The sequence below is a fragment of the Microcebus murinus genome, chromosome 12 (genome assembly GCF_040939455.1).
Source record: "Microcebus murinus isolate Inina chromosome 12, M.murinus_Inina_mat1.0, whole genome shotgun sequence".
NCBI classification, from domain to species: Eukaryota; Metazoa; Chordata; class Mammalia; order Primates; family Cheirogaleidae; genus Microcebus; species Microcebus murinus.
Genome location: NC_134115.1, coordinates 83,806,775 through 83,834,699, shown reverse-complemented (window position 1 = coordinate 83,834,699; position 27,925 = coordinate 83,806,775). Strand labels below are relative to the sequence as shown.

The 27,925-nt window shown below is 41.5% G+C and overlaps 1 protein-coding gene across 4 annotated transcripts in view; it reads left to right on the top strand.

Moving 5' to 3' along the window:
* NR6A1 (nuclear receptor subfamily 6 group A member 1) overlaps positions 1-27,925 on the top strand; it is a 238,189-nt gene that overhangs the window by 199,917 nt on the left and 10,347 nt on the right. For 2 of the 4 annotated variants that reach the window (XM_076009029.1, XM_012771870.3), the window contains 6 exons: positions 2,630-2,872; positions 8,140-8,195; positions 14,358-14,512; positions 16,677-16,904; positions 18,221-18,475; positions 26,382-26,503. In XM_076009029.1, the coding sequence (XP_075865144.1) occupies positions 2,630-2,872; positions 8,140-8,195; positions 14,358-14,512; positions 16,677-16,904; positions 18,221-18,475; positions 26,382-26,503 (1,059 nt within the window). Of the gene's footprint in view, positions 1-2,629; positions 2,873-8,139; positions 8,196-14,357; positions 14,513-16,676; positions 16,905-18,220; positions 18,476-26,381; positions 27,550-27,925 lie in introns of those variants that run through there. The other 2 variants (XM_076009030.1, XM_076009031.1) reach the window with 2 other exon arrangements.

The following is a 27,925-nucleotide window of genomic DNA, read 5'->3' as shown; positions in this document are numbered from 1 at the left end:
AGATCCTTAATGAAACCACATCTGCAAAGACCTCTTTTCTTTATAAGGGAACATTTACAGGTTTTAAGGATTAGGACCTGATGATTTCTATGGGTGGCAGTTATTTAGCTTACTACAAATAGCAATCATAAAGATTTATCTCAGGCCGGGCGCTGTGGCTCACGCCTGTAAGTAATCCTAGCTCTTGGGAGGCCGAGGCGGGCGGATTGCTCAAGGTCAGGAGTTCAAAAACAGCCTGAGCAAGAGCGAGACCCCGTCTCCACTATAAATAGAAAGAAATCAATTGGCCAACTGATATATATATAAAAAATTAGCCGGGCATGGTGGCACATGCCTGTAGTCCCAGCTACCAGGGAGGCTGAGGCAGAAGGATCACTCGAGCCCAGGAGTTTGAGGTTGCTGTGAGCTAGGCTGACGCCACGGCACTCACTCTAGCCTGGGCAACAAAGTGAGACTCTGTCTCAAAAAAAAAAAAAAAAAAAAAAAAAGATTTATCTCAAAGTTGGCATATAAGAGCTCCATAAATGCAAGCCTCCTTCCTTTTCTGCATCCCTCCTATATACACCACCATGACCCTCATTTAACATTGCCTTCAAGTGCTTTTCTTTTCAGGAATGTCATTATCACATTAAGTGTGGACCTGCTGGGATAATAATGATGACAATAATTAGTAACAGTTATTAAATGTCTGTTGTAGCCCAAGTTCAGTGATGAGTACTTTATCCATGGGATATAGATACCATTATAACCCCCATTTTACAGATGAGAGAAATTAGACTCAGAAAGGTAAAGTAGATCAATTTGCTTAACATCACTGCTGTATCCATGCCTTAGAACAAACAGTGCCTGGAATAGAATAGTTGCTTAGTAAACCTCTATTGGATGGATGGATGGCTTAGCTGGGCATGGTTAAAACTTCTTCACTTGTTAACAATTATAACTATCATTTATTGAGTGTATACCATATGCTAGGCACTTAAATATATTGTCAGTAATACTTACCCCACCACCTTACAGGATAGGATTAATGGACTGTGCATGAGGAGGGTAAGGGAGACAGAGGAGTCTAAGATATTTCCTAGGTTTCTGTCCTAGGATACTGGTCCAAGTGATGATGAAACCCAGGAGGAGGAGTGTGAGTTGTTTTTTTTATTATGTTATTAAGTATGGAATGTCCAGTCTCCTTAGATACTAAGTTTGACAGTTGATATCTCTGACATTTCACTTTGACACATCTTGTTGGGTTTTTTGTTTGTTTGTTTTTTATTGTGAAGGTACATCCTCATACATCCAAATGCACATTTTGGCTTGTGATTATCTTTAAAATTTTTTTTAAGAGCAGTTTTTGTGAAACGATGGATATGCCAAAAATTTGTGTTATTTTTTAATATGAGTTCCATTGTGGAACCAATATAGTGCAGACAGCTTGAAATATCAGTGAAGTGTTTGGAAAGAATGTGGCTAATGAACACACAGTGTATCAGTGGTTTGAGAAGTTCCATTCTGGCTATTTTAATCTTGAAAATGAGCCATGTGGGTGACCTGAGACCAAGGCGGATAATGATGAGCTGAAAGCTGTAGTGGAAGTGAATCCATCTCAACCTACACGGTGTTTAGCAGCAAGTTTTGACATTACTGTTCCAACAGTGTTGGACCATTTAAAACAAATGGGCAAGGTAAAGAAGCTGGATAGATGGGTACCAGATGAATTAAATGAGCATCAGAAGAGAAATCATATCAAAGCTTGCCTTTCTTTGCTGTCACGACATAAAGGCAAACCATTTCTACACTATATTGTTACATGTGATGGAAATGGATTCTTTTTGACAGTTGCAAGCATTCAGCACAAATGGTTGGATAAAGATGAAGCACTGAAACACAGTCCAGGACTGAATATTCGTCACAAAAAGCTAATGGTGTCCTGTTTGGTGGTCCAGTGCCAGTATTATCTACTATAGCTTTATGAAATCTGGTCAGTTGATTACAGCAGATGTCTACTGCAACCAATGGGATGAAATGATGAGGTTGCTTATGATTAAATAGCCGAGATTGGTCGATAGAGACAGGCCAATCCTCTTGCAAAACCACATGTTGCAAAAAACAACACTGCTCAAATGATAGAAGCTGGACTTGGAAACTCTCTGTCATCCACTGTATTCACCAGACCTTGCACCAACTGACTACCTCCAACTGACTTCTTCCAGGCTTTGGACCACTTCTTGCAAGGAAATATATTAAATTCTTAACAAGCTGTGGAAAATGCCTTTTGCAATTTCATCTCCACTTGCTCTCTAGGCTTCTTTGCTGCTGGTATAAACAAGCTACCATTAAGATGACAAAACTGTGTCAATAGTTTAGGCACACACTCTGATTCATTGTACTGCTTCATGTTTGAGATGTAATAAACTAAACTTTTGAGTCGAAATCGGACATTTCATATTTAATGACCTAATAGGTTGTGTCTTCAGGTAGATGCAGGGACTATTCTTGGGACAGAGTTTTCAAAGATGTGCTCCCTGTTTGCCCTTTATCCTGGAGTTCTTACTCTACACAAAGCATGGTTGCTTGTTTTAGGAACTGCAGGCATAAAGCCATTATTTCTACTGTGCTCTAACTTGAACATTTTCAGTTTCTGTTCCAGATGATCGGGCTGAACAACGAACCTGTCTCATTTGTGGGGATCGTGCTACAGGATTGCACTATGGGATCATCTCCTGTGAGGGCTGCAAAGGGTTTTTCAAGCGGAGCATTTGCAACAAACGGGTATATCGGTGCAGTCGTGACAAGAACTGTGTCATGTCTCGGAAGCAGAGGAACAGGTGCCAGTACTGCCGCCTGCTCAAATGCCTTCAGATGGGGATGAACCGGAAGGGTGAGTGGTACTCATGGCTCTCACTGTACACCCTTCATTCATCACTTTTCCTTTAATGTCAGCTATTATGCTTTGGAGTTATTAATTTCCCAAGCCTGTTCTATATATTAGGCTTTATACTCATAATCCAAAAAATGAATCTGGTATAGTCCCTATCTATTGGAACCTCCCAGACTACATGGGGAGAAAGACTGGTGAGATGTTAAGGATTCTGTGGGAATAAATGTGCTAACCTCATGTGGCAAAATCCCAGTTAACAATCAAGTCCTAACTGGGATTAATATACTGCATTAGTTCTTTCAGGGGATGATGACAGGAAGTAGAAATTTTGGATGGAAAAGTATGAGGTGGGAGGTACCCCTGAAGGCGATATCATTTTGTTTTCTAGAACTATGGTGAACTCAGAGGCTAGGCATGCTCAGATGTCAGCATCCAGGTTGGTGGGGAGTTAGGGATTTTTGGGAAGCTTTCCAGGAGCAATTAGCCTGAGATGACCTGAATAAACTGATATTCTGGCCGGGCGCGGTGGCTCACGCCTGTAATCCTAGCTCTCTGGGAGGCCGAGGCGGGCGGATCGCTCGAGGTCGGGAGTTCGAAACCAGCCTGAGCAAGAGCAAGACCCCGTCTCTACTATAAATAGAAAGAAACTAATTGGCCAACTAATATATATAGAAAATATTAGCCGGGCATGGTGGCTCATGCCTGTAGTCCCAGCTACTTGGGAGGCTGAGACAGAAGGATTGCTTGAGCCCAGGAGTTTGAGGTTGCTGTGAGCTAGGCTGACGCCACGGCACTCACTCTAGCCTAGGCAACAAAGCAAGACTCTGTCTCAAAAAAAAAAAAAAAATAAATAAAAAATAAAAAAATAAAAATAAACTGATATTCTGATAGGATTAATATGAAGGACAGCTTTGAAGGATGGATTGGGGTAAAGAAAGCAGAAAAGTCACCTAGAAAGTTTTTTAGAAGAGTCCAGAAGGAAAGATGTAAAGGATCTGAAGGAGGGAAGGGGAAAGAGACACAGCTGGGGAGATGTCATGAAAGAACCCGATAGGAATTGGTAACACACAGAATATTGGGCAGCACCAGAAGTTAAAGTTGAAGATTTAGATTAAGAGTAATGGTCCTACCAGGAAAAAAGAAGTCAGACTAAAAAGCAGGGTGGGGCAAATGTTGGCCTTGGCAATGCTGAGTTTGAGGTACCTGAAAAGGACACATAGTGCTGTCTACCAAGGAAGTCAGATATTTAGAATTGAACTGAGGTGAAAAGTCCTGCCTGCAAAGAGAGGTTTGTGGAGCTGTTGGCATAGAAGTGGTAGTTAAAGTCTTATCAGTGGGTAAAAATCACCCACAGGGAGAGTTTAGATACAGAAGCAAGAAGAACCAATGTCAGAACCCTAGAGGAGTAGTCCCATGGAGGGTGGCAAATAGAGTACAGCAGTGTCATTCAGTAGAAAGAACAGAGGCTCTAGAGCAGACACCCTCAAACTACGGCTGCGGGCCACGTGCTGCCCACCTAGGACATTTATCCGGCCCGCCAGGTGTTTTTGCCACTGCTGCCTGTCCTCCTTAGCAGCCAACTCGTCCCAGGCCCACAGTGCACACTCTCCAACAGTCTGAGGGACAGTGAACTGGCCCCCTGTTTAAAAAGTTTGAGGACCCCTGCTCTAGAGGCAGACAGACTAGCTCCGTGACCTTAGGCAGTTTGCTTTATATCTCTGGTACTCAGTTATCTTACCTTTAAAATGGTATAATGATACCCTTCAGAGTTCTCCAGAGGATTATTAATAAATATGATAGCATATATAAAATACCCAACAAGATACTAGGGATAGCAATGTGCAGGAGTTGTGGGGTTAATCAGACTTAGTGAGCTGTTCAGACTGATCTTACAGCATTAATGAATGCAGGCATCCAGATGTACTTCAGATTGGTTTTATTGTGTATGGGATAAGAAGAATCTTTTTAAAACTTGCACATTATAAAGAAAGGTAAGAGAGATATGGAAAGACATTTAGATAAATTTAGGTAGATGGAGTTGGGGTTTTTGTTTGTTTCTTTCTTTATAGAGACAGGATCACACTGTGCTGCCCATGCTGGAATACAGTGGCATGATCATAGCTCATTGCAACCTCTAATTCCTGGGCTCACACGATCCTCCTACCTCAGCCTCTTGAGTAGCTGGAACTATAGGTGTGTACCACCACACCTAGTTTAGGTGGTTTATAATTCATTTATAATACTAATATTTATTGAGCACTTATGTATACCAGAAACTTCTATGTCATTGAATACACACAACAACCCTGTTATTAACTATTATCTCCAATTTATAGATGTGGTTTAGGGAAGTAAAATGACTTAGCAATAGTTAATTTAGGGGTGGTTATGTTGACAGTTAATATTAATAATTATTAAATTATAATTTGTTATTATTCAAGCAGAGCTTTACATAACCTGGATAACAGACTGCTTTACATGTCTACCATATAGCATAGCTGTTTGCATGTTGGAATGCCCAGTGTTCGCTGAAGGATAAACCATTGTAGAACATTTGAAGTGTTTGTCCCCTGCCTGTCTTTCTAACTCATTTTCTGCCTTGAACACTGTGCATCAAGGATGCCTTACACTGCCCTGCCTGTGCTCAGGTTTTTTCCTTTACCTGGAAATCCTTTCCCTTCTCCACTATCAGTTTCCTCTTACAGAAATCTTTTCCAGCCACCAATACCAAACAAAACTATCCTGAAGAGAGTCTGTGGTCATCTTCCCACTTTCACCCTGATTTGGTTTTGGCGTTCACTTTTCTCATCTCCCTTGTTGCCCTCACTGTGAATATTTTATCAAAGCATAGTTATGAGTTACCTTTTTGACTGTTCTCTGATGAATCAATCATCCCACTTATTCAGATGAAGTGTGAGATTCTGAGGCTTCCAACCAAACTCACCTATTTTAAAGAAACTTAATCTCATAACCCTTCTAACCATAGGCAGGAGAAAATGACACATGGGGTATGAGGAATAGGGAGCTGTCTCCCTAGGCCTATTTGCATGCAGAACCCGCAGGCCCAAGTTGCCTGGTAAAGGCTGCCTCTCAGAGAGAAACCCTGCCACCTCTTGGTTGGTGCTGAGAAAGCAGGATTAAAATTGCAGTTGCCATGGGAATATTTGGGGGGTAAGTAATATTCTGTGTGGAAATGTGGTGATTGACACATAATTCTATGCATTTGTCAAAACCCAGAGAACTATACACCACAAAAAAGTAAATTTTACTACCTGTAGATTTTTTTTTTAATCAACCAGGATATGAGGGGGTGGGGAAGGGGCACAGAGAAATGGAATGCACACTGCGACAAATAAATCTAACTGGTATTACAAATGAATCACATAGCCACACAGAAGGGGATGGTGAAGAAAGCAGTTGACCTTTGAAAACAGTGTTTTGACTGTATACTGTAAGGCTAAAGACAAAGTGAAATATATAAACAAAGCACTCTAGTTTGTAAAATTTGTTCCTTTCGAGGTTATGTGTTAGGAATTCTCTTGCTACTTTATTTGTATACTAGGGTTGAACAAGTGAATAAATATATTGGGGACAATGAGAATCAGGTTTCTCACATCAGAGAAGGAAGTTATAAATCAGGACATGAGAAAGCTAGATAGTATCTCTGGTGCTAGATTAGAACCAGTGGTGTCAATATGTACTCATCTTTCAATATGTACTCATGTTTATATGGCTAGATAGACATAAAAATAGAGATGTGTGGGGGCATATGAGTTAGTATACATACATCTGTTTCCAAGCTCTAGTCACTGAAAAAGACTAGAAGCCATAATACCCCAATAGCAATGAGCATACCTAGCACCCAGATCTAGCACCCAAATATCAGTAAAGGAATCAGGACTCCTTGGAGTACTAGTTGATTTCAGGGCTGGGCAAGGAAATATGAAATGAGCCTGGAGTATCTTATGGTGCTAGAAAGTTAGCTTCTCTCCAGCTCTAACCCTTGGTATTCTACCCACCCCCATGCTTTAGCCAGATTGAACCAGTTGCAAGTTCCCAGAAAGAACAGTCCATTCTTTCTTCTTACTTTTAACCTGAAGTTTTTCTGTATACTGTTCACTCAACCTAGAGCACTCTTTTCCTTCCTGCCTAAATCCTACTCAGCCTTTACAACTCGGTTCAGCAGTTGTCTTTTCCAGAAGCTTTGCCTGATCCTAGGCCCCTCCTATAATTACAAATCAGGGATTCCTTCTATGTGCTTCTATATTAAGTGCTCCATAAACAGTGATGATAATAGTATTTGTAGCTGTTAATCTTAGTGAGGCTGGTGATATTTAAAAGATGCTTTTTATAGTTAGAAAATGCTAAGTAAGCTCCTTCCACTGCAAAGGAGCTCTATTTGACTGCCTTTGCAGGGAGGAACCAGTGAGGTCAAAATTCCAATTAATGGGCCGGGTGTGGTGGCTCACGCCTGTAATCCTAGCACTCTGGAAGGCTGAAGCAGGTGGATCATTTGAGCTCAGGAGTTTGAGACCAACCTGAGCAAGAGTGAGACTCTGTTGCTACTAAAAAAAAATAAATAAATAAAAATTAGCTGGACAGCTAAAAGTATACATATCAAAAATTAGCCGGGCATGGTGGCACAAGCCTGTAGTCCCAGCAACTCGGGAGGCTAAGGCAGTAGGATTGCTTGAGCCCAGGAGTTTGAGGTTGCTGTGAGCTAGGCTGATGCAATAGCACTCTAGCTCAGGCAATAAAGTGAGATTTTGTCTAAAAAAAAAAAAATCCAGTTAATGAAAAAAGCAAAAGCACAAACCTGTTCTCCTGATTCTATTAATCAAACCTAATCTTAGGCTGGGAATAAAAGATAGTATTTTTAAAAATAGAAATAGTCTCTCTATTCCTCCCCTGGAATTTACCAAAGCCTTCAGATGCATCATCCTGGTGGGATATTTATAAGTGGGACTTATATGGATATTTATAAGTGGGACTAGTTAACAGTGCTGTCACCTTTATTGAGCATACTGAATGTATACAGTGTGTGTATGTAGTATGCACCCAGTGCCTTGAGTACCCAAATATTGCTGCCTATGTAGTACCCTGGCATAATAGAAAGAGGTGTATGCTTTGGGTACAGAAAGACCTGTGTTTTAATCTTGGCTTCACTAATTACCATCTGTGCTTTTGGCCAAATAAATTCTCTTTTTGTGCTTAGACTTCTGTGAACATGCTTCTGACTATCTTTCTTGACTTATGTTTTCTTCCAGCTATCAGAGAAGATGGCATGCCTGGAGGCCGGAATAAGAGCATTGGGCCAGTACAGGTGAGTTCCAGGCCTCACTTGCTGTGATCCATGCTGGAGCTGCTCCCTTTGATCCTTTCATCTGCTGCTAGGGGGAGCCATTCCTATAAAATGGGAATTTTGCATTCATTCCTATAAAACTGCTTTTCAAACCTGGATGTGAAAGTGCTTTGAAAATCTTACATTTATAAGGTAATGATTAAAGCTCTTCTTGTGATCCCTCAACTCTTCCTAAGGATTTCATAGGCAGTGAACCCAATTCCGGTCTGAACCATCTAGATGATTTTCTTGTCAATCACTTAAGGTTACAGATAACTTAGCTTGGCAGAAATCAGCAAGACTATTTTGCTCTCATTTTATCTAAAGATATATTAGCAGAATGTTCATTGTCTTATTTGTAAAGTAGGAATAATACTCATTCAATCCCATAGACCTTTATGAAGTTCCTATTCTTCCAGGGCTTGTACTGTGAACTCATCTATTGGGAAACAGATATATACATAGACATCATAGTACAATGAGAGATAACAGAGGATGCACATGGAGTACAGAGGGAGGGGCCTCTATTCTGTTTGGACTAGATCCATGGTTGGGGACTGGAGACACCCAGGAAAGGCTTCCTAAACAAGGTAAAGTTTGAACTGAGTCTTGGAGGAGAGGGAAGAATTAGCTGTGTTGGGAAGGGATGGAAAGACAAGCATCTTTTATTCATGCTAGACAGAATAGACTGTAAAAAGACCCAAAGATGAGTGTTTAAGGAATTACAAGGAGTTTGTTCAGTTAGGCTGGAACATTGGGCACAGGTAGTGGAGTGGCAGGAGGTGAGGCAGATTCCTTGAGTGGCCTTCAGCTATCTCTGTCTATAGTTCCTTAGTAAAAGCTTTTGTGGGGCCAGCCTATACCACTGGTTCTTACTTCCCTGCAGGAGAAGAACTTATTTATGACCCATCAAATGAATCAATAGGCAGGAAGAATGCCTTAAGAATTATTGGTATGGACCAAGAGGTAACCACTAAAAGGTTTTAAGTAGAGAGAGGGACATACTCAGATTTGCATTTTAGAAAGATCATCTAGCACTGAAAATGGTTTCTGAGAAATGGAATGAAAGTGAGTGAAAGGGAGGGAGAGAGAAAGCAGTTAGGTTTTGTAGAAGTCCCAGGCAAGAGATATATAGATAGTAGTTTGAAGCAGAGCAACGACAGTTGCAGATTGAGAGGAGGGTATAGATTCAAGAGATATTTAATAGGTAAATTGATAGGAGTTAGCCAATTAAATGTGGAGAAATGAAAACAGGAGTTTAGAGTTGTTTTGAGTTATACACTGATGATATATGGGGAATTTCCTATCACATGAGCTTGGTAAATAGTATATACTCAATCCTGGTGTGTGTGTATAAGATTCCCAACTCTGCTAGATTCATTTTTTTTAATCAAATATTTTTTTATTCTTATTATTCAAATAATATATATCTCTTATAAATTCATCTATTTTGGTCTGGACTAATAGCTTCTCTTTTTAAAAAAATTCTGGTAAAAATGATTTAACATGGAAGTCTACCTTCTTAACAACAACAAAAAATTTTTTTTGAGAGTAAGGATCTTGCTGGTACCCAGGCTGGAGTGCAGTGGCACAATCTTAGCTCACCACAGCCTCTAACTCGGGGTTCAAGCCATCCTCCCACCTCAGCCTTCCAAGTAGCTGGGTCTACAAGGCATGCACTAAAATGCCTGGCTAATTTTAAAAAAAATTTTTTTAGAGACGCTGTCTTCCTGTGTTGTCCAGGCTGGTCTTGAACTTCTGAGCTCAAGCAATCCACCTGCCTTGGCCTTCCAAAGTGCTGGGATTATAGGTGTGAGCCACCACACACAGCCCCTTAACAAATTTTTAAGTATATGGTACGGTTTTGTTGACTGTATGTACATTGTTATACAGCAGATCTTTAGAACTTTTTCATCTTACATGACTCAAACTCTATACCCATTGACTCCTATTCGCCCCTCTTCTCATCCCCTGGCAACCACCATACTTTATGTTTCTAAGAATTTGCCTACTTTAGATACCTCATAAAGTGGAATCATGCAGTATTTGTCCTTCCATAACTAGCTTATTTCACTTAGCATAATGTCATCAAAGTTCATCCTTATTATTACATGGCATATAAGAGGATTTCCTTCTTTTTTAAGGCTGTATGTATATACCACATTTTCTTTTGCATTCCTCCATCATTGGACATTTAGGTTGTTTCTACCTCTTGGCTATTTTGAATAATGCTGCAATGAATATGGGAATGCAAATATCTATTTGAGATCCTGATTTCAGTTCTTTTGGATAAATACCCAGAAGTGGGATTGTTGAATCATATGGTGGTTTTATTTTTAATTTCTTGAGGAACTTCCACGCTCTTTTCCATAGTGGTTGCACCATTTTACATTCCTACTAACAGTGCACAAGGGTTTTAGTTTCTTCACGTCCTTGTCAACACTTACTATTTTCTGCATCTTTTTTTGGACATCTTAACAGGTGTAAGGTAATATCTTGTAGTTTGTATTTGCATTTCTCTCATGATTAGTGATGTTGAGCATCTTTTCATATATCTGTTGGCCATTTATTTCCTTTGGAGAAATGTCTGTTCAAGTCTTATTCTCATTTTTAATTGGGTTATTTGTTTTTTCTTATTTAATTATAGGAGTTCAATATCTATTTTGGATATTAACTCCTTATGAGTTGTATGGCTTGCAAATACTTTCTCCCATCTCATAGGTTGCCTTTTATCCTGTTGATTGTTTCCTTTGTTGCACAGAGGGTTTTTAGTTTGATGTAGTCCCACTTGGCTATTTTTGCCCTTGTTGCCTGTACTTTTGGTGTCTTATCCAGTCATTGCCAAGATCATTGTTATGAAGCTTTTTCCCTGTGTTTTCTTCTAGGAGTTTTATAGTTTCAGGTCTTATATTTATAAAGTCTTTAATCTATTTTTAGTTGATTTTCATGTATATGTAAGATAAGGGTCCAATTTCATTTTTTTGCATGTGGATGTAGTTTTCCCAGCATTATTTGTTGAAGAAACTGTCCTTTCCCCATTGTGCAGTCTTAGAACCTTTGTCAAAGATCACTGGACCATATATTACTATGTGAGTTTATTTCTGGGTTCCCTATTCTGTTTCATTGGATTATATGTATGTCTTTATGCCAGTACCACACTGTTTTGATTACTATAGCTTTGTAATATGTTTTGAAATTGAAGTGTGTGGCCTCCAGCTTTGTTGTTTTTTTCTCAAGATTTTTCTGGCTATTCGGGGTTCTTTTCTTGCCTAATTGATCTGACTAGGACTTCCAGTACTATGTTGAATAAGAGTGGCAAGAGTGAGCATCCTTGCATTGTTCTTGATCTTAGAGTAAAAACTTTCAGTTTTTCACCATTGAGTATGATAATAGCTATGAGCTTTTCATATATGGCCTTTATTTATATTCACTCTTTTTATGTTTAGTTGCAGTAGAATGTTTGTCCATTGGGAAGAATTCTAGAATATTTCCTCAATGAAGAACCTTTTTCAGTAGTACCTAATGTTTTTTAAATACCCTGTGTGACTTTCCTACTGTGCCAGGGATCTTTAGCCCCTTACATCTCCATACTCTGTGTTCTCTCCAGAATGGAAAGCACTATTGCTCACAGAAACCCATTCACCTGTCACTGCATTTGACTTTGTGATACTGGGCGTATCCTTTTGGTCTTTAACTGTTTATAGGTAGTATGTTAGGCAGAGAGATCTGTTCTTAATTGTGTTTAATTATTTTAAATAATAAAAACAAGAAGGGGTAGAATTTTCATTTATTGAGCACCCATTTTGCACCTGTACTATCTTAGATTAATCTCCAAGTCTGTCTGACACAAACCTGCATACTTCTTTGCTCCAGTATCCCTTGAGGGAACCATGAGCTACAAGGGAGATGGTATTATCTCCATTTTACAGATGAGGGTACTGAGGCTAAAAGAGCTTGAGTGACTTGCCCAACAGCACCCAGCTAGGAAATGACAAATGAGATTTGAACCTAGGTTCAAGCACTCCCAACATACTCTGTTCCCTGTTCAGTGCATCCATGATTGCCCAGTGTCCTATGGGATCCGCAGGGAGAGACAGGTGCAGACCAACTTCCATTCCCAACTGAAATGAGCTATTTCACCAGAACTGGCCCTTTTCAACCAGCCCAAGTACTTCCATGGTTTCCAAGCTCTGGTCCTGCTCTCACCACCATCACTGAGAGCTTCTTTAGTCAGGGCCTTAGCAAATGTCATGCACTTTGATGGCACAGTTTGTCTTCATATGTCTTGTAAAGCGTGAACAATGATTTAAGAGTTCTAAGGACCCCTAAGAGAAAAGTTGTTTGCTACATGTGACTGAATTTAAAACACACACACACACACACACTCCCTCTAGTTTAATATGTAATCCAAGTTATTTCAGACAAACCACTCAACTTATACACCAACTTATACACTCAACTTATACACCAGTTAAGTGTTTCTTGTTTCCCCTCCAAGTCCTGTGTATTAGCTGGCTTCCAGTTCTAAATGTTCCTGTAATTTACTATCAAGGCAGTTCAGGGTTCCTTCACAGGCTGCTCAAGTAAAGAAGTATATCAATTTTAGTCAGATAGACTTGGGAGAAAATGTCCTCCCAGGTTTCTATAGGAACAACAAATAAAAATTCTTCTGGCCCCTCCTCCTTAGCACTCATTCTCACTCTTTATGCTGAGTTTAGCCAGTTAGGCCTGAAATCTGGGTTAGATACTTTATAGAAGCTTATTCACTTCCTGTATGGTATAGTAACTAGAGCACTGTACTTAATATTTGGGTACTTTGGCCTCTTCCTCTAACTCTTGCCCAGACATGGATACACAGTATGATCTTGGGCACATCAGTTCACTTGTGTGAGTTGCAGTTTTGTTTTTTTTTTTAATTCAATATGCTTTCTTACTGAAAAAAAAAATTCATGCAAAGGTACATGGTAGGTACTTAATAAATGAACATTTGTGGCCGGGCGCGGTGGCTCACGCCTGTAATCCTAGCTCTCTGGGAGGCCGAGGCGGGCGGATTGCTCAAGGTCAGGAGTTCAAAACCAGCCTGAGCAAGAGCGAGACCCCGTCTCTACTATAAATAGAAAGAAACTAATTGGCCAACTGATATATATATAAAAAATTAGCCGGGCATGGTGGCGCATGCCTGTAGTCCCAGCTACTCGGGAGGCTGAGACAGAAGGATCGCTCGAGCCCAGGAGTTTGAGGTTGCTGTGAGCTAGGCTGACGCCACGGCACTCACTCTAGCCTGGGCAACAAATCGAGACTCTGTCTCAAAAAAAAAAATAAAAAAATAAATGAACATTTGTTTATTTATTTAACATGCATTTACTAAGTACTTTTTTCTAGATCCCCTCATGGTTTTAGGTCTTGTATAGGGTATTTTTATAATATATCATCACACATTTTATAAAAATAGTAATTGTTGCTATGTACCAGGCTCTTTTATAAATATTTGAAACACATTAACTAATTTAATCCTCATAACCATCCTCTGAGGTAGCTACTATTATTCTCTTCACCATACAGATGAAGGAATTTAGGTTCAAATATTTAAATGGCTTCACCAATATTGTGCAACTAGAAGTTACAGAACCTGGATTTGAACAAAGATAGTCTGGCTCCAGAATTCTTACCCTTAACCACTATGTTGTTCTGCCTCTTGCAGAATACATAGAATTATGAGTTGATAGAAAAAGGACTTAAAATTCTGTCTAGGTAGTAGTAGAAAGCTTCACAAAGGAGGTTATATTTGAATTGGGTCTTAAGGGCTAATGGAAGATTGTCATTGAGGAATGGTGTTTCAGGGTTAGGAAGGAATAGACTCAAGGACAAAGAGTATTGAAGAACCTAGAGGCTTTGTTGCTTGAGAGTAGGGTAAATGAGCAAGATGAGGGCCATAATGGGACATGGTGCCGGGAGGCAAGCAGCCAAGCTGTCCTAAGATTAGTGAGAGGCCTGGAGTATAGGGGTGAAAGAGAGGGAATGTGGGTCTCTCTCTAGATAGTCTTGGGAATCGTCATGAGATTTGAATAAGCTCTCAGCCCCAAAGAAGGAATAGAGGGAGTGTCCTGAGCATCCAATCTAACATGTATTGATTCCTTGTTTAAGATATCAGAAGAAGAGATCGAAAGGATTATGTCTGGGCAGGAGTTTGAAGAAGAGGCCAATCACTGGAGCAACCATGGTGATAGCGACCACAGTTCCCCTGGAAACAGGGCTTCAGAGAGCAACCAGCCTTCACCAGGCTCCACGCTATCGTCCAGGTGAGCTTTAAGGCAAACTATTTCAGCTAGATATTTGTACTCTTGCTCCCTCGGGCTCTTAGGGAAAGGACCAGGATGATTCAAAGCAGTGTTTCCTAGCCCATATTTTTGCTAAAGTCCTTAAAGTGTCAGTAGTCTCTTTTGCAGACTGATAAAGTGCTATAGCTTCTATTAATGTCCATACATTCTTCAGACTAACATTTTATTTTATTTATTTATTTTTTTTTATTTTTGAGACCAAGACTGATGACACAGACTAACATTTTAAATGAAGTTCTTTTCCCTCGTTTATCTTATTACTGAAATAAAGAAACCACATTGACACTATTGAATTAAGTTATAATTTCTCTGCCTTGCAAGAGTCAGTGTTTTTGCTTTATAAATTTTAAGAAACATTGAAGGATTTTTAAGCCAGGCAAATTTGCTGCCATAAGAGAATATAAATTTAGAAACTCTTGATTCAAGAGTTTAGTTAGTTGTTAGGTATGAAACAGATCTGTCAGCTACCAGGGAAGGTTTCCTTTCCCCAGAAACCTCTCTCTCTCTTTTTTTTTTTTTTTTCAAAAATATTTTAGTAAATGAAAAATAAGCAAAAATATTTTAGATATTATTATTTAATAGATATCCACAAGAAAACATTTTGTTTTGTGCAGAGGTATGAACAGGTAATTCACTAAAAAGAAATACTGATAGAAAATAAATGGTCTCAGTAACAATAAAAGAAATGCAACTAAATTTTTGCCCACCAAAGTGGCAAAGTTTTTGGTGGTGGTAGTGGTAGTGTTTATTTTAATGATAATATGCAGTTGGCTGTTAGATAAAATCAATCTCTTGCACCTCTTTAGGAAATGTAAACTGATACAATCTTTCTTCAGAACAATTGGCAACTTGTATCAAAAACTTTTCAAATATACAAACATACATTTTAGTTTAGTAATTCTTTGCCTGAGAAGCAGTCTCTTAAAGAAATATGACTTAGGAGCAAATATTTATGCACAAAGATAATTATCACAGCATTATTAATATTATTAAAAATCAGCAACAATTTAGATGACTAAAAAACCTAGAATTGGCTATGTTAAGTCATGGTGTATTTATTGGATTAAATATTATGAATCCATAAATATTACATTTATAATATGTTTTTAATGACATAGGAAAATCATATGACATAAAGTGTTCAATGGAAAACAGAACATAAAATGTGTTTATAGTGTGTTCTCAATTACCTTGACTATTCGTATATAATATGCATAGAAAGAAATTTGCCAAACTTTGTTAATAATGATTTTCCCTAGGACACAAACCTTTGTTATAGGACGGAGGTTGACAGACTTTTTCTGTAAAGGCCAAATAGTACATATTTTCTACTTTGCAGGCCTAATAGTCTGGGTCTCAACTGCTCAACTCTGCCTTTAATAGTGTAAAAGCAGCTGTAGACAGTATGTAAACCAGTGAGTATGGCTGTGTTCCAATAAAACTTTATTTATCAAAACAGGCTGGATTTGGCCTGCAGGCCAAAGTTTGTCAACCCCAGTTATAGGAGATATATCTAGGTAAAAGCTAGAGGATTTTTTCAAAATTAGATGACAGAATGGTTAGATTTCTCAAAGAAAGGGAAGAAAGGTAAGAATCTGCCTTTCTCTTCATATTTAATTATAACTTTCATCCTGTTCAGCTATTCCTTTAATTAGTTCCTTCCTTTGACTATTTAGGGAGTTGTTGCCACATACCAAGTTCCTTGCTAGGTGCTAGATTTGTTTTGTGGTCTAGCAAGGCACTCAGCCTATCTGCCTTAGTTTTCCTAGCAGTAAAATAATACAGACACCCACTTTTGTCATCATAGTCTATGCGTATCCATTGAAAACTCTCCAGATGTGGCACCTGTACAAAGAATTTATTCAACCAATATTTATTCAGTACCTGAATACTCTGCCAGGCACTGAGTGTCCAATGGTGAGCCCCACATTCACATAAGATCCTTGTTTCACAGATGGGAATCCAGTAGGGGAGACATGCATGTAACCATTAATTAAATGTCCCCAGCCTGATGAAGACACAGACTTCATGGCCAAAAAACACCTAAGCCACCTTCTGGCTCATTTCCTTTGAGTAAGCACTAGACCTGCCATGACTCCACTTGACATGAGACTTTTCTCTCCAGTAGGTCTGTGGAACTAAATGGATTCATGGCATTCAGGGAACAGTACATGGGAATGTCTATGCCTCCACATTATCAATACATACCGCACCTTTTTAGCTATTCTGGCCACTCGCCACTTCTGCCCCCACAAGCTCGCAGCCTGGATCCCCAGTCATACAGTCTGATTCACCAGCTGGTGTCAGCGGAGGACCTGGAGCCATTGGGCACTCCCATGTTGATCGAAGATGGGTGAGTGAGCTCTGCCCTGCCTAGTCCCTTGCAGTCTCAAAGTTTCCCTACCCCAAACCCACCTGCATCCCTGGCTGCTATACTATACCCCAGCTTCAGAATGAGTCAGGAGGATAATGACTCAAGCATCAGAAGACAAATCTGTACTTATCTTTGAAGTCAGTCGACCTTGATTTTTTTCCTTAGGCATCTTTTCTCATAGAGTTTGGGTTACTTTTCAGTTACTATGGAATTGGGATTGAAGGATCTTTGTTTCTTCTTGCACCTAGGTAAGCCAGGCCCTGGGATGGTCTGAGTGTTTTGGTGTTAGAGATAAGCTGTAATTCTATGGATAATTATGCATCAAGTCTAGGCTCCTGAGCAAGGGGCTCAAGGCCCTAACTTGTTATGGCCTATCTGCACCCCATGCCAACATACTCATTGGTAGCCTGGTGACATGTGACAGCTTTAGGTGCAGGCTTATGGGTAGAAGGAATACCCTTTAGGCTTCAGTCAGCTCTTCCTGCGTAGATATAGTTCAACCTTCAACCAGGTGCACCCATTACTCCTGTAGCCTGGAACATAAGCTGTTTGAATGTTATCAAGCTTAGACCTCCCAGAAGATGGCCTAAAATTTCTTAAGCTAGCCTCCAATTTCAGAGGAAGAGATTCAAATATTCACCCACAAGAAGGCCACAGAAAGCCTTTATAAATCTGGATGTGGGGATGTGAGGAAAAGTCTTGCCAAGAGCCCTTGAGAGGAAGCAAGCAACTGAGCCTGTGCCTCAGAAACCCCGTTTCTCCCAGAATTGAGAAATGCCCTGCTCCTGCCATCTAGCTGTAGCTTAAAGGAGAGAGTGAGCAACTCTGGTTCCTGAACTCTCACCACCAGAGGGTGCAGTGAGAGCAGGGAAAGCTCCTGAACTAGTTCAATTCTCTTCAGCCATCATCAGCCCTGAGATTATGCCAGTCCCAGTATTGGATCAGTACCAGATCCACCCCACTGGAGTTCTCATTGCCAAAACAAGGACAGGAGTCACTTGGATTTTCTCTAAGACATGTAACATTAGGACGCCAACATTGAAAGACATATTCCCTGATATAATTGCACAAATTTCTAAGCTTCCTTTCACCTTAGCAATCTTTTCTCACCAAACCCACCTCTCCATCCCTGGGCTTTCTGCTGCCCATTTATCAGAAAATTGAATTGAATGAAACTAAAGGTCTTTGAGCAAGGAGCCTGCTGCCAGGGACCCTTTGTTCCCTTAGGAGTACCCCCTCTGTGTGCCCTCACCCTCTGCTGATGGAAGTGACTTTACTCTGTCCCTGACCCCCAGATATGCTGTGACACAGGCAGAGCTGTTTGCCCTACTTTGCCGCCTGGCCGATGAGCTGCTCTTTAGGCAGATTGCCTGGATCAAGAAACTGCCTTTCTTCTGTGAGCTCTCAATCAAGGATTACACGTGCCTCTTGAGCTCTACATGGCAGGAACTAATCCTGCTATCCTCCCTCACCGTTTACAGCAAGCAGATCTTTGGGGAGCTGGCTGACGTCACCGCCAAGTACTCACCCTCTGATGAAGAGCTACACAGGTAAGGGCTCCTGGCTGGGGAGGAAATCCCAAGCAACCAAACCATTGTCATCCCTGCAAAGCAGGGTTGCCTGGCCCTCCGGAGGCTGGGCATTAAACCACACAGGCCTGGATTCGAATCCTCACTCTGCCACTGACCAGCTTTATGGCTTGGCTAAGTCTGTGATCCTCAGGTTCTAAATTTATGAAATGGGGTGATAACAATACCTCCCCAACAAGGTAGTTGTGAGAAATATAATGTAGTCAAGCTTAGCAGACTGCTAAGCTGTTTTTATTGCATCTGGATTTTGATATAGATAATGTATCTGGGAAAACCAAAAATCTGAACTCCACCTACAAGGCAAGAGGGGCTCTGAGCTGGAGTTTACAATCCAAGAAAGAGACCTAGGAGTCTGTTGTGTGCCAGGCACTATGCTAGATATTTTATACTGTCTTATTTCTTTCTCACAGCATCCAGCATTATAGGTATCATTATGCCTTTTTTATAGATGAGAATACTGAAACTCAGACCTGCCCTTGAGGGTTTTAGATTTGAATTCAGAGCCTAGATTTGAGCTTATGCCTGCCTGACTGCAAAGCTTGGGCTCCTTCTCAAATGCAATGAGATATTAAGAGCATGGAACTATAAGACAGCTGTTCTCCTTGCCATTTTCTGGCATAAAGTTTCATCCTAGCCTGCCAGTATCCTTACAACCTCCCTGTCCAGAATGGGCCATCTTCCTCCTTGCTGCTCCATGGCCTGTTCAAGTACACTTTTCACTCACTCACTTTGGTGACCTGGGGCACATGGTGACCATATTTTCTGACTGACAAATGAGGACAAATGGTCTATTGAGACAACTTTTCTGGCTTGTTAATTTATTCATATGAAAGTCTCATAAAGCTTACTTCACATTTAAGTAGACATTTTAATAAATCACTTTATTAGACAGTTTAAAATAATGGAAGTCATGGGATTCCAGGGCACCAAGAGGGAGGAAAGAGAAGGTACCCTTCCTTATCAATGAAAGGTGGAATGGGTGGAATACCAACCCCCACACTTCTCTTCACAGAACTGGGGTACATCTCCCACTGTCACCCAGTCTCAAGCTGGGAACAACTCTAAGACCTTCAAGGGCCCTTTGCATAGCTGAGGGAGGGAGGAGTCTGGGTGTTGACTCTCTTGTCTGGTTTTCTAATATTCCTTTATTAACAATGCTTACTAGCTTCAGAGTGATCTATAAGTGACAGAGTTTTGAACCCATCTGACACTTTGTCCTATAAACAGAGCTATCTGATTTTGCAGATGACCCTTGTCCAGAGCCTTTAATTCATTGTTTCTATCAAATTCCTGTCTCCTGCTCTGTAACTCTGGGTCATAGGAGTGTTTAGATAGCAGTCAGCCTGCTCTGATATTGTCTGGGTTTGCAGAGCTGGCCCAGGAAGTCCAGCCTCCCTATTTGCCTGGATTTTAACAGTTCAGCCTGGGGCTGCCTACAGAGTCAGCCTTTTGGCTCCACTCCCCATAGAATAATGGGTTTTCTCAGGCCCTCTGCAGGTAGGCAGAGATCACTCACTGGCAGTGCAGGGCTTTCTCTGGCTCTGAACTTCATAAGGCACCCCATCCTACTGTATCTAGTCCCTTAAGCCCCAATACCAAGGCAGGGGCCAATAACAGCTGAATTAATGAGGAAACTTTTTCTTCCTTTATAGGAAGCCTCCTTACCAAGTAGGATCTAAAGCTGCACTGTCAAAGTTAGTAGCCACTAGCCTCATGTGGACTTTTAAATTTAAATTAATTAAAATTAAAAATTTGGTTTCTTGGCTTGGCACGGTGGCTCATGCCTATAATCCTAGAACTCTGGGAGGCCAAGGCTGGCAGATCACTCAAGGTCAGGAGTTCGAAACCAGCCTGAGCAAAAGTGAGACCCTGTGTCTACTAAAAATAGAAAGAAATTAATTGGTCAACTAAAAATATAAAGAAACAATTAGCCGGGCATGGTGGCACATGCCTGTAGTCCCAGCTACTCAGGAGGCTGAGGCAGGAGGATCACTTGAACCCAGGAGTTTGAGGTTGCTGTGAGCTAGGCTGATGCCACAGCACTCTAGCCCGGGCAACAGAGTGAGACTCTGTCTCAAAAAAAAAAAAAAAAAAAAAAAATTTGGTCTCTCATTTGCACTAGCCACATCTCAAGCATTCAGTACCTACATGTGGCTAGTGGCCACTATACTGGATAGTGCAAGTATAAATCGTTTCCATCATTACAGAAAGTTTTATTGAACAGTACTAACTCTAGAACTCATGTTGCTATTGAGCTCTCAAGTGGGTTCTGAAGATAAGAAATGAATTTGTTGTTAGGACTCTCTCTACTATAGAATTCATCAATGGAAAAATAAGAGTTAAACTTAAACATGTTAGCTCTGATTCCATGGCTGTTTACTGAGTATCTGTTGTGTGTGTTTTGGGAGAAAGAAGCTAGATCACAGATGATACAGATATGGTTTCTGATTCTAAGAGTCCCTATTCTTGGTTTAGTGAATTGGAGACAAATAGAAGCAGATACAATTTACAATGCAGTGTTATATTGCTGGAGATTGAGGGGCATATGAAGAACTAAACAAACATGACCTAGGCAATGAGTGCCTCTACTTGCGAGAATCAAGGAAGGCTTACCAGAGGAACAGACATTTGAGCTGCACCTTAAAGTGGGGATTTTGTAGGTACATCGTAGAGGACAGGAGAAAGGCAGGAGAATAACACAAAGTCCTACAAGTTAGGATCCTGGATGGTTGCTATGTGCTGGGAACCAAAAGTAATCCTGTGAATTAGGATATAAAGAGACTGTATCTGAGAGAGACAAATGAAAGGAGAAATGACTGAAGAGAAAGGTAAAGATAAAACAGGTCATGAAGGTGCTCAAATGTCAATCTGAAGAATTTGGATTCTATTGTGTAAATAGTATTATGTCATAGGCAGTTTTTAAGTGGAGGAATTACATGGTCAGGTTGTGTATTAGAAAGATCTCTGTGGCTATAAAGCTCAGGATGGGTTGGTATGGGCAAGACTAGAGCATGGCAGCTAGGCATGAGCCCAGCCCTGGGCATAGCTCAGGTAAAAGAAAACAAGCCCTGGGCAAGGCAGTAGTGATGGGGGACTAGAAAGGGCAGCACAAAGCCAAGAGAGGTCAAGGAGGGGTAAAGTCAATGAGACGTCAGTGAGTAGAAAGAGTTGGGGATGACTGCTGGTGTTTTGGACTAACCAGACTGTTAGGCACCAGTTCTCTTAGCTAAGATAAAGGAGCCTGGGAAGAACAGGATGGAAGATGAACCTCTCTCAGTTTGGTTTGTGTGTCTGGAGAGTCTGAGATGCAGGTGGGACTGCCCAGGAGGTCATAGGAAATGGAAGTGTAAGAACCTCTGGAGTCAGGTTAATCACTGTAAAGCAGTACCCACTCTGCCAGAAACCCAGGGAGTGGAGTCTGTAATTGGCCATAGCTCTTTCCTGCCTTGCCTGCTGCTGCCTTGCTCCCACTCCCCCAGACTGCCTTTACTTTTTCACAACTCTTGAGTGCAAGTGAGTTCCTGCTGTCATGAAAAGGCTTTTCCCAGATGATACATGACCGCCTCCTTTTCTAGTCTCCAATATTGAATCAAATTTATGGTACCCATATTCCTTAATCAGACTGTTATCATACAGTGAACTGGGTAAATTTGATTTAAAGCAGATTGTAGCACCAGCCAGTGACTGCTCCTGGACCTAATCAAGACTCCTTCACTCTCAGGAGAAGATGTCTTGAGCTAGATGGGCTTTAATGGGCACTTCTATCTCGTGAGCACTAGCTCCATTTCTGCCAGATCTCTGGAAAGTTGCCTTCCAGTTTCCCTGCCTGGACCTTAACTATAAGTCTCAGGAAACACAATCTCTTATTTTTGCTACAATAATGGCAGTGATGATGATGCTATTAATAATGGTAATGGCTAACAACTATAGCATATTTATTATGCCAGATTCCATCTTAAGTGCTTTACATAGGTTATTTGCTGAGTCCTTACCACCCCCCTATAAGACTGGTACTGGTATTATCCCTGTTCTAGAGATGAGGAGCATGACATTCAGAGAAATGAAGACTCAAGGCTACACAACTAGAAAGAGGTAGAGTTAAGATTATCACCTAAGTCTGTTGTGCTCCAAAGCCCCACCTCTTTATACTAAATCTTACTCTCCTAGAGCCTTCTCAAAAGGTGTGACTTTCTGGAATTTGTCTTGGAGCTACAGTCTTACTTTTCATCTTAGAGTCTGTACATGGGTGCTGAGATGACAATTTCTCTAAGGTTGTGGTTAATGACTGCTCCTGGGCTAGGTGCATTTAGGTGAATGAAAAAGAGACAACTAGGTCTCTCAGGCCCCTTAATGGGACATAACTTATATAGTGTCAGCTTCAATTGCTGACTGAATGGTCCAGTGGTTTGGGGGATCCTAGCAGGAATGTTTTCCTTGTCCTAGCATGCTTGTGTAATGGGAACCTAGAAGAAGAATGGGTGTGTTTGTCCAACTTTCTGGCTTTGAATGCTGATAATTTGTAGACAGGGAATACAGGGGCGTCAGAATTGTGGAGTGGGCAGATGTGGAGGAGGCACGGCTGCAAGAGAAAGCAGACCCATGGAACAGAGAACAACTTTGTTTATCAAGGGGTGGGATGCGGGGTGTGAAGGAAAGCTTTGCAGTCAGGCTGTGGAGTCTGAGTGGGGGCTGTTGGGCTGGCTGCCAGTCCCCCCATCACTGGTGGGGGTCTATGATGGCTGCCTGTTGTAGGAAACTTGGGAGAGAGCGACATGCTATCCCCAAGAGAGAGAGGGCAGATCTGGGGCATATGCACAGGCCAGGCACTTGAGAGCTCCTTTGTGTACCTCGGGTCAAGATTCAGCCAAGAACAGGTTTGGCACTGCTGGCCAGGGGTCTGGCTGATAGCCACACACCTGCAGGTTCTGCGGTGCCAGAGTGAGCACTTGGGGAAAGAGGTTGCTGATTAAGGGACAGAGCATTATCTTTGCTTGCTACACTGCTTGGCCACCAGGCAGATGCTGATACTGCTTTTTCCCTTTGCATCCTTCTCTTTTTTTTATACTCTACCCTATTACATCCCCCTACCCCTCCAAGCAAATACTGAAGGGAATTGGCAGTAAAGACCTTATTTTCCTCTCAAGAACATAAGTAGCCCACAAAGTACTATGATGAGGAGGGTCTTAATCTCAGGCACACACTGCCTCCTGCAAGTCTCAGCATCATGGAGGCACCACAGGGGCATTTTGTGCACTGTAGCACACCTAATACCCACCCAGGGATAGGCCCTGGGCAGAGTTGCTGTGAGAACACAGAGCTTCTGATGTCCCCTGTGGCAGCATGTGGTAGCCTTTCCCAGTTAGCAGTTAAGAATAAGACAGGACCAGGGGTGGGCAGTGTAGTACTGAGAAAAGCCCATAGGTTCAGAATTAGAAAACCTAGATTTGAACCTTTGCTCCACCACCACTTATTTACTGTGTAACCTTGGAGAATTCACTTCTTTTTCTTCTTCCTCATCCCTAACATGGAGGTGATATTATTTATCTCCCAGCTTATTAGGAGGATAAAATATAAGAATGTATGTGGAAGGGCCAAATACATAATAAAGACACAGTAAATAATCTCTCTGAGTCTTCATTTCCACACATGATTGAAGGAGATTATGATTAATATCCATTCTGTGGATTTATTAGGAGTATCCAATGAGATAACGTATGTGGAATACTTAAAACGCCTGGCAGGTAGCAAACACTCAACAAATGGTAGAATGATAGATAAGGTTTTAACAGTGGTTATTCAATATAAATTTGTCTGTCAGCTAGTATGGGAACTTATCAATAAAGTTGTAAAAGCTATTGGGCCAGATGGAGAGAGAAACTGAGTTAGCCATCCTAGCTCAAATCAGCAAACTGGAAGAAGCCCCAGCTCAGCCTGACTGAAAGCCATGCCATGAGGCAGAGTTCCAGATTGCAAGTATAGTCATCCCTCAGTATCCGTAGGGAAGTGGTTGCAGGACCTCCATGATAACCAAAATCCACAGTGCTCAAGTCCCTTATAGAAAGTGGTATACTACTTGCATATAACCTACAAATATCCTTTTGTATACTTTAAATCATCTCCAAATTATACAATGTAAATGCCATATAAATTATTGTCATACTGTATTTTTAAATTTTGTATTATTTTTACTGTTGAATCTTAAAAAAAATATTTTCAATCCACAGTTGGTGGAACCCATGGACATAGAACCCACAGATACTGAGGGCTGGCTGTACTTGCTGCTGTGGTTTGCATTGGTGCTTGAAAAGTGCAGGTGCCTCTAGTCCCAACCAGAGCCAGGCTTTTCCTAGGGAAGAGAAAATGTCCTTTTGCCCAAGAAGCCAAAGCCTAGCAAAGCGAATACAGAAAGCAATAGTGCATACCCAGGTGTTCTGGATCCTACCCAGATAGGACCTTCTTGGCCTGGCATGGGTCTGCAGTGCCCAGATCTGAACATGTCACCAAGAAGCAGCCCTGCAGCTGAGCATCTTCTCTTTGTGACTGAGCTGTATCTAAGGCCCATCTAGAACCCTTCTTTGGCTCACTGTCCATCCCACTTCTAGGATGACTGAGGCTGGGCTTGACCCCAGCTTTTATAAACTCCTGCCTCCTTGGATTGGTGGTATCTCCATTTCTGGTATAAAGTATACATAAAGCATTAGTCTCCTGAGGTGGCCTAGCCTGGGGCTCCTGTGCCTAAAACTTGGTCCATCTCCAAGAAACTCACTCCTAACCCAAACAAAGGAGCCTGGCCAGCTTTGAGCCGCCTCTGTTAGAGAACACCACCGTAGATATTGGAAAACCCAAGGCCTTGGGCAGTTAGCTCAGGTTATAAGCTCTAACTCTGCCGCCAACTTCATGTGCTTGGTGGACATATGGACCTCATTTCTTTGAACTTCAGTTTCTCATCTGTATAATGATCATGACTATCTCACCAATCTCATAGGGTTAAGAGAATCAAATGAGATAACACACATAAAGTGCCCAGCACAGAGACTGGCACAGCATGGAAGCTCAATTAATGTTTCCCTCCCTCCCTCCCTAGCTGAGGTCAAGGATGCCAGGAAAAATTCTCACTGTGTATAACATCAACCCTGCTGAAAACAGTGAACCCCTAAGTAAATACAATTAGCAGCTTTTTCTACATTGTGGCAGAGGCTCACGTAGAGTCACCATGGCAGCTGCCATTGATATGAAAGGCTGCATCTCAGCAATAGTGGCATCCTGATAATGTCATATTTCTCTACATTTACATCCCAAACTGCCTTTGGCCCTTGTTAGCCCAGACAGGCAAGCATTATCACCTTACAGAGGAGGACCTGAAATCATAAAAGGGATCAAATGACCCTACCAAGGTCTCATAACTTGTGTGTGATGGAGCTAGATTTGAACCTAGATTTGATTATCTCTACCCGACCTTGGGAGCTGCAGCTTGTATGAGCTACATTGGCCTCTAGACCAGGCGTCCTCAAACTGTGGCCTGCGGGCCACATGCCGCCTGCCTAGGACATTTATCCAGCCTGTCGGGTATTTCTGCCGCAGCTGCCTGTCCTGCTTAGCAGCCAACTTGTCCTGGGAGCACAGTGCACATTCTCCAACAGTCTGAGGGACAGTGAACTGGCCCCCTGTTTAAAAAGTTTGAGGACCCCTGCTCTAGACAAACCATGGATCTGCATGTACTTCACAAATGGCTCTGGATTCCACTTCCCCAAGCTCAGCCTCTTTCCTGTCATAGATGCCATAGGGCACTGTGGGAGCCCTCTGTCTGCCCTTTCCTGGCCTCCACTGGTATCAGAGCCCACTTTTAACACCTGTGTCTGTTCTCCAGATTTAGTGATGAAGGAATGGAGGTGATCGAGCGGCTTATCTACCTGTATCACAAGTTCCACCAGTTAAAGGTCAGCAACGAGGAGTATGCTTGCATGAAAGCAATTAACTTCTTAAATCAAGGTGAGTGACTGGGGGTGGAGAAAAGGGACTTTTGGAGGAGGCAGTGAGCACTGGCCCTCCTGTTTCACCCCCCTTACCCTCAGGACTGTCAAGCAGAATCTGTCACACCATGTGGGTGCCAATCTTGGAAGGAAAACCTATGTTTCCCATGTTATCACCCTGCCCCTTTATAGTGCAGGGAAAGCTGTGGATTTTTTCTTTAAACCTAAAGGCCACAATGTCTATAACTCATAGAGGAAGGAAGAGGATTCGCTTTGTTTAGTCAGTTTTAATGCATTTAAACACAGACACCAAGGACAGTACATGCGTCATTTAAAATATGTACCAAGTTTACCAGCGACTGAAGAAGAGCAAAGTGACTGATGAAACTATTGGAGATAAGGGCTCTGTGACAGGCTGGCAGCGGTTCTGACAGCCCCTTCAGCATGGAGTGGGGGGTGTACACACACACACACACACACACACACAAACACATCAAGCATGGCTTTTAATTAGAAGAATGCCGGTTATGTTTTCTGGTGGGCTATTACCTGCAAAGTGCACTTGGTAGCTGTTTGTAACCAGTGTATAAAGGAAAATTCGTATTCTTTTTTCCAAAGTAGCATATGAAAACTCTACTACCAGAATGGAAGTAGGCTATTTTTCTGCCTGTGGTATTGACAGTGCTCTCTTCTCATGTTCAGTTTCCTAGTCCAGAGACTCTTGATCCCCTTCTCTTTGCCCACTGTCCCCCTACATTGGCCAAACCTCCTCCTGCTTCTGCACTACTCATGTGTTTGTTGGTGTTCTGCATGCCTCCCTTAGGCCAAGCCCTGTGCTCGGTATTAAAGACATTAAAAAAGCTTAGACCCCAGGTCCCTGGCCTCAAGAAGTATATACTCTGATAGCACTGGACACATTACTTGTACCTCAGATAAGGGGAGATCAGTAGCAACTTCTTGGAGGAGGAGGAGAAAACTAAGGTGGGCCTCCAAGGCTAGGTAAGATTTATATATGGAATATTTATATTTATCTTCTATATATAAAAAGGATGTATGTGTGTATGTGTAGTGTGTGTGTGTATATATATATATATAGAGAGAGAGAGAGAGAAAGAGAGAGAGAGAGAGAGAGAGAGAGAGAGAGAGAGAGAGAAATCTATATAGAAAAAAATGGAGGGACAGCCCAGGTAGAATAATAAGAGAAGAGGCATATAGATCATGATGCAGGGGAGGGGCACACGCATAATGTGTAGATATCAGGAAAGTTTCTAACTGATTTCAACAAAAGGCAAATTTAAAGATATTGTGAAGGATAAATTTGGAAAGGTAGGCAGGTTATGCAGTCATTCATTCAACATTTCACTGGTGTCTGTTTTGTGCCAAGCCCTTTTTGTGGGAGCTAGTTATGGAGTTGAGAAAGATAGCCTAGTCCTCAAGGGGC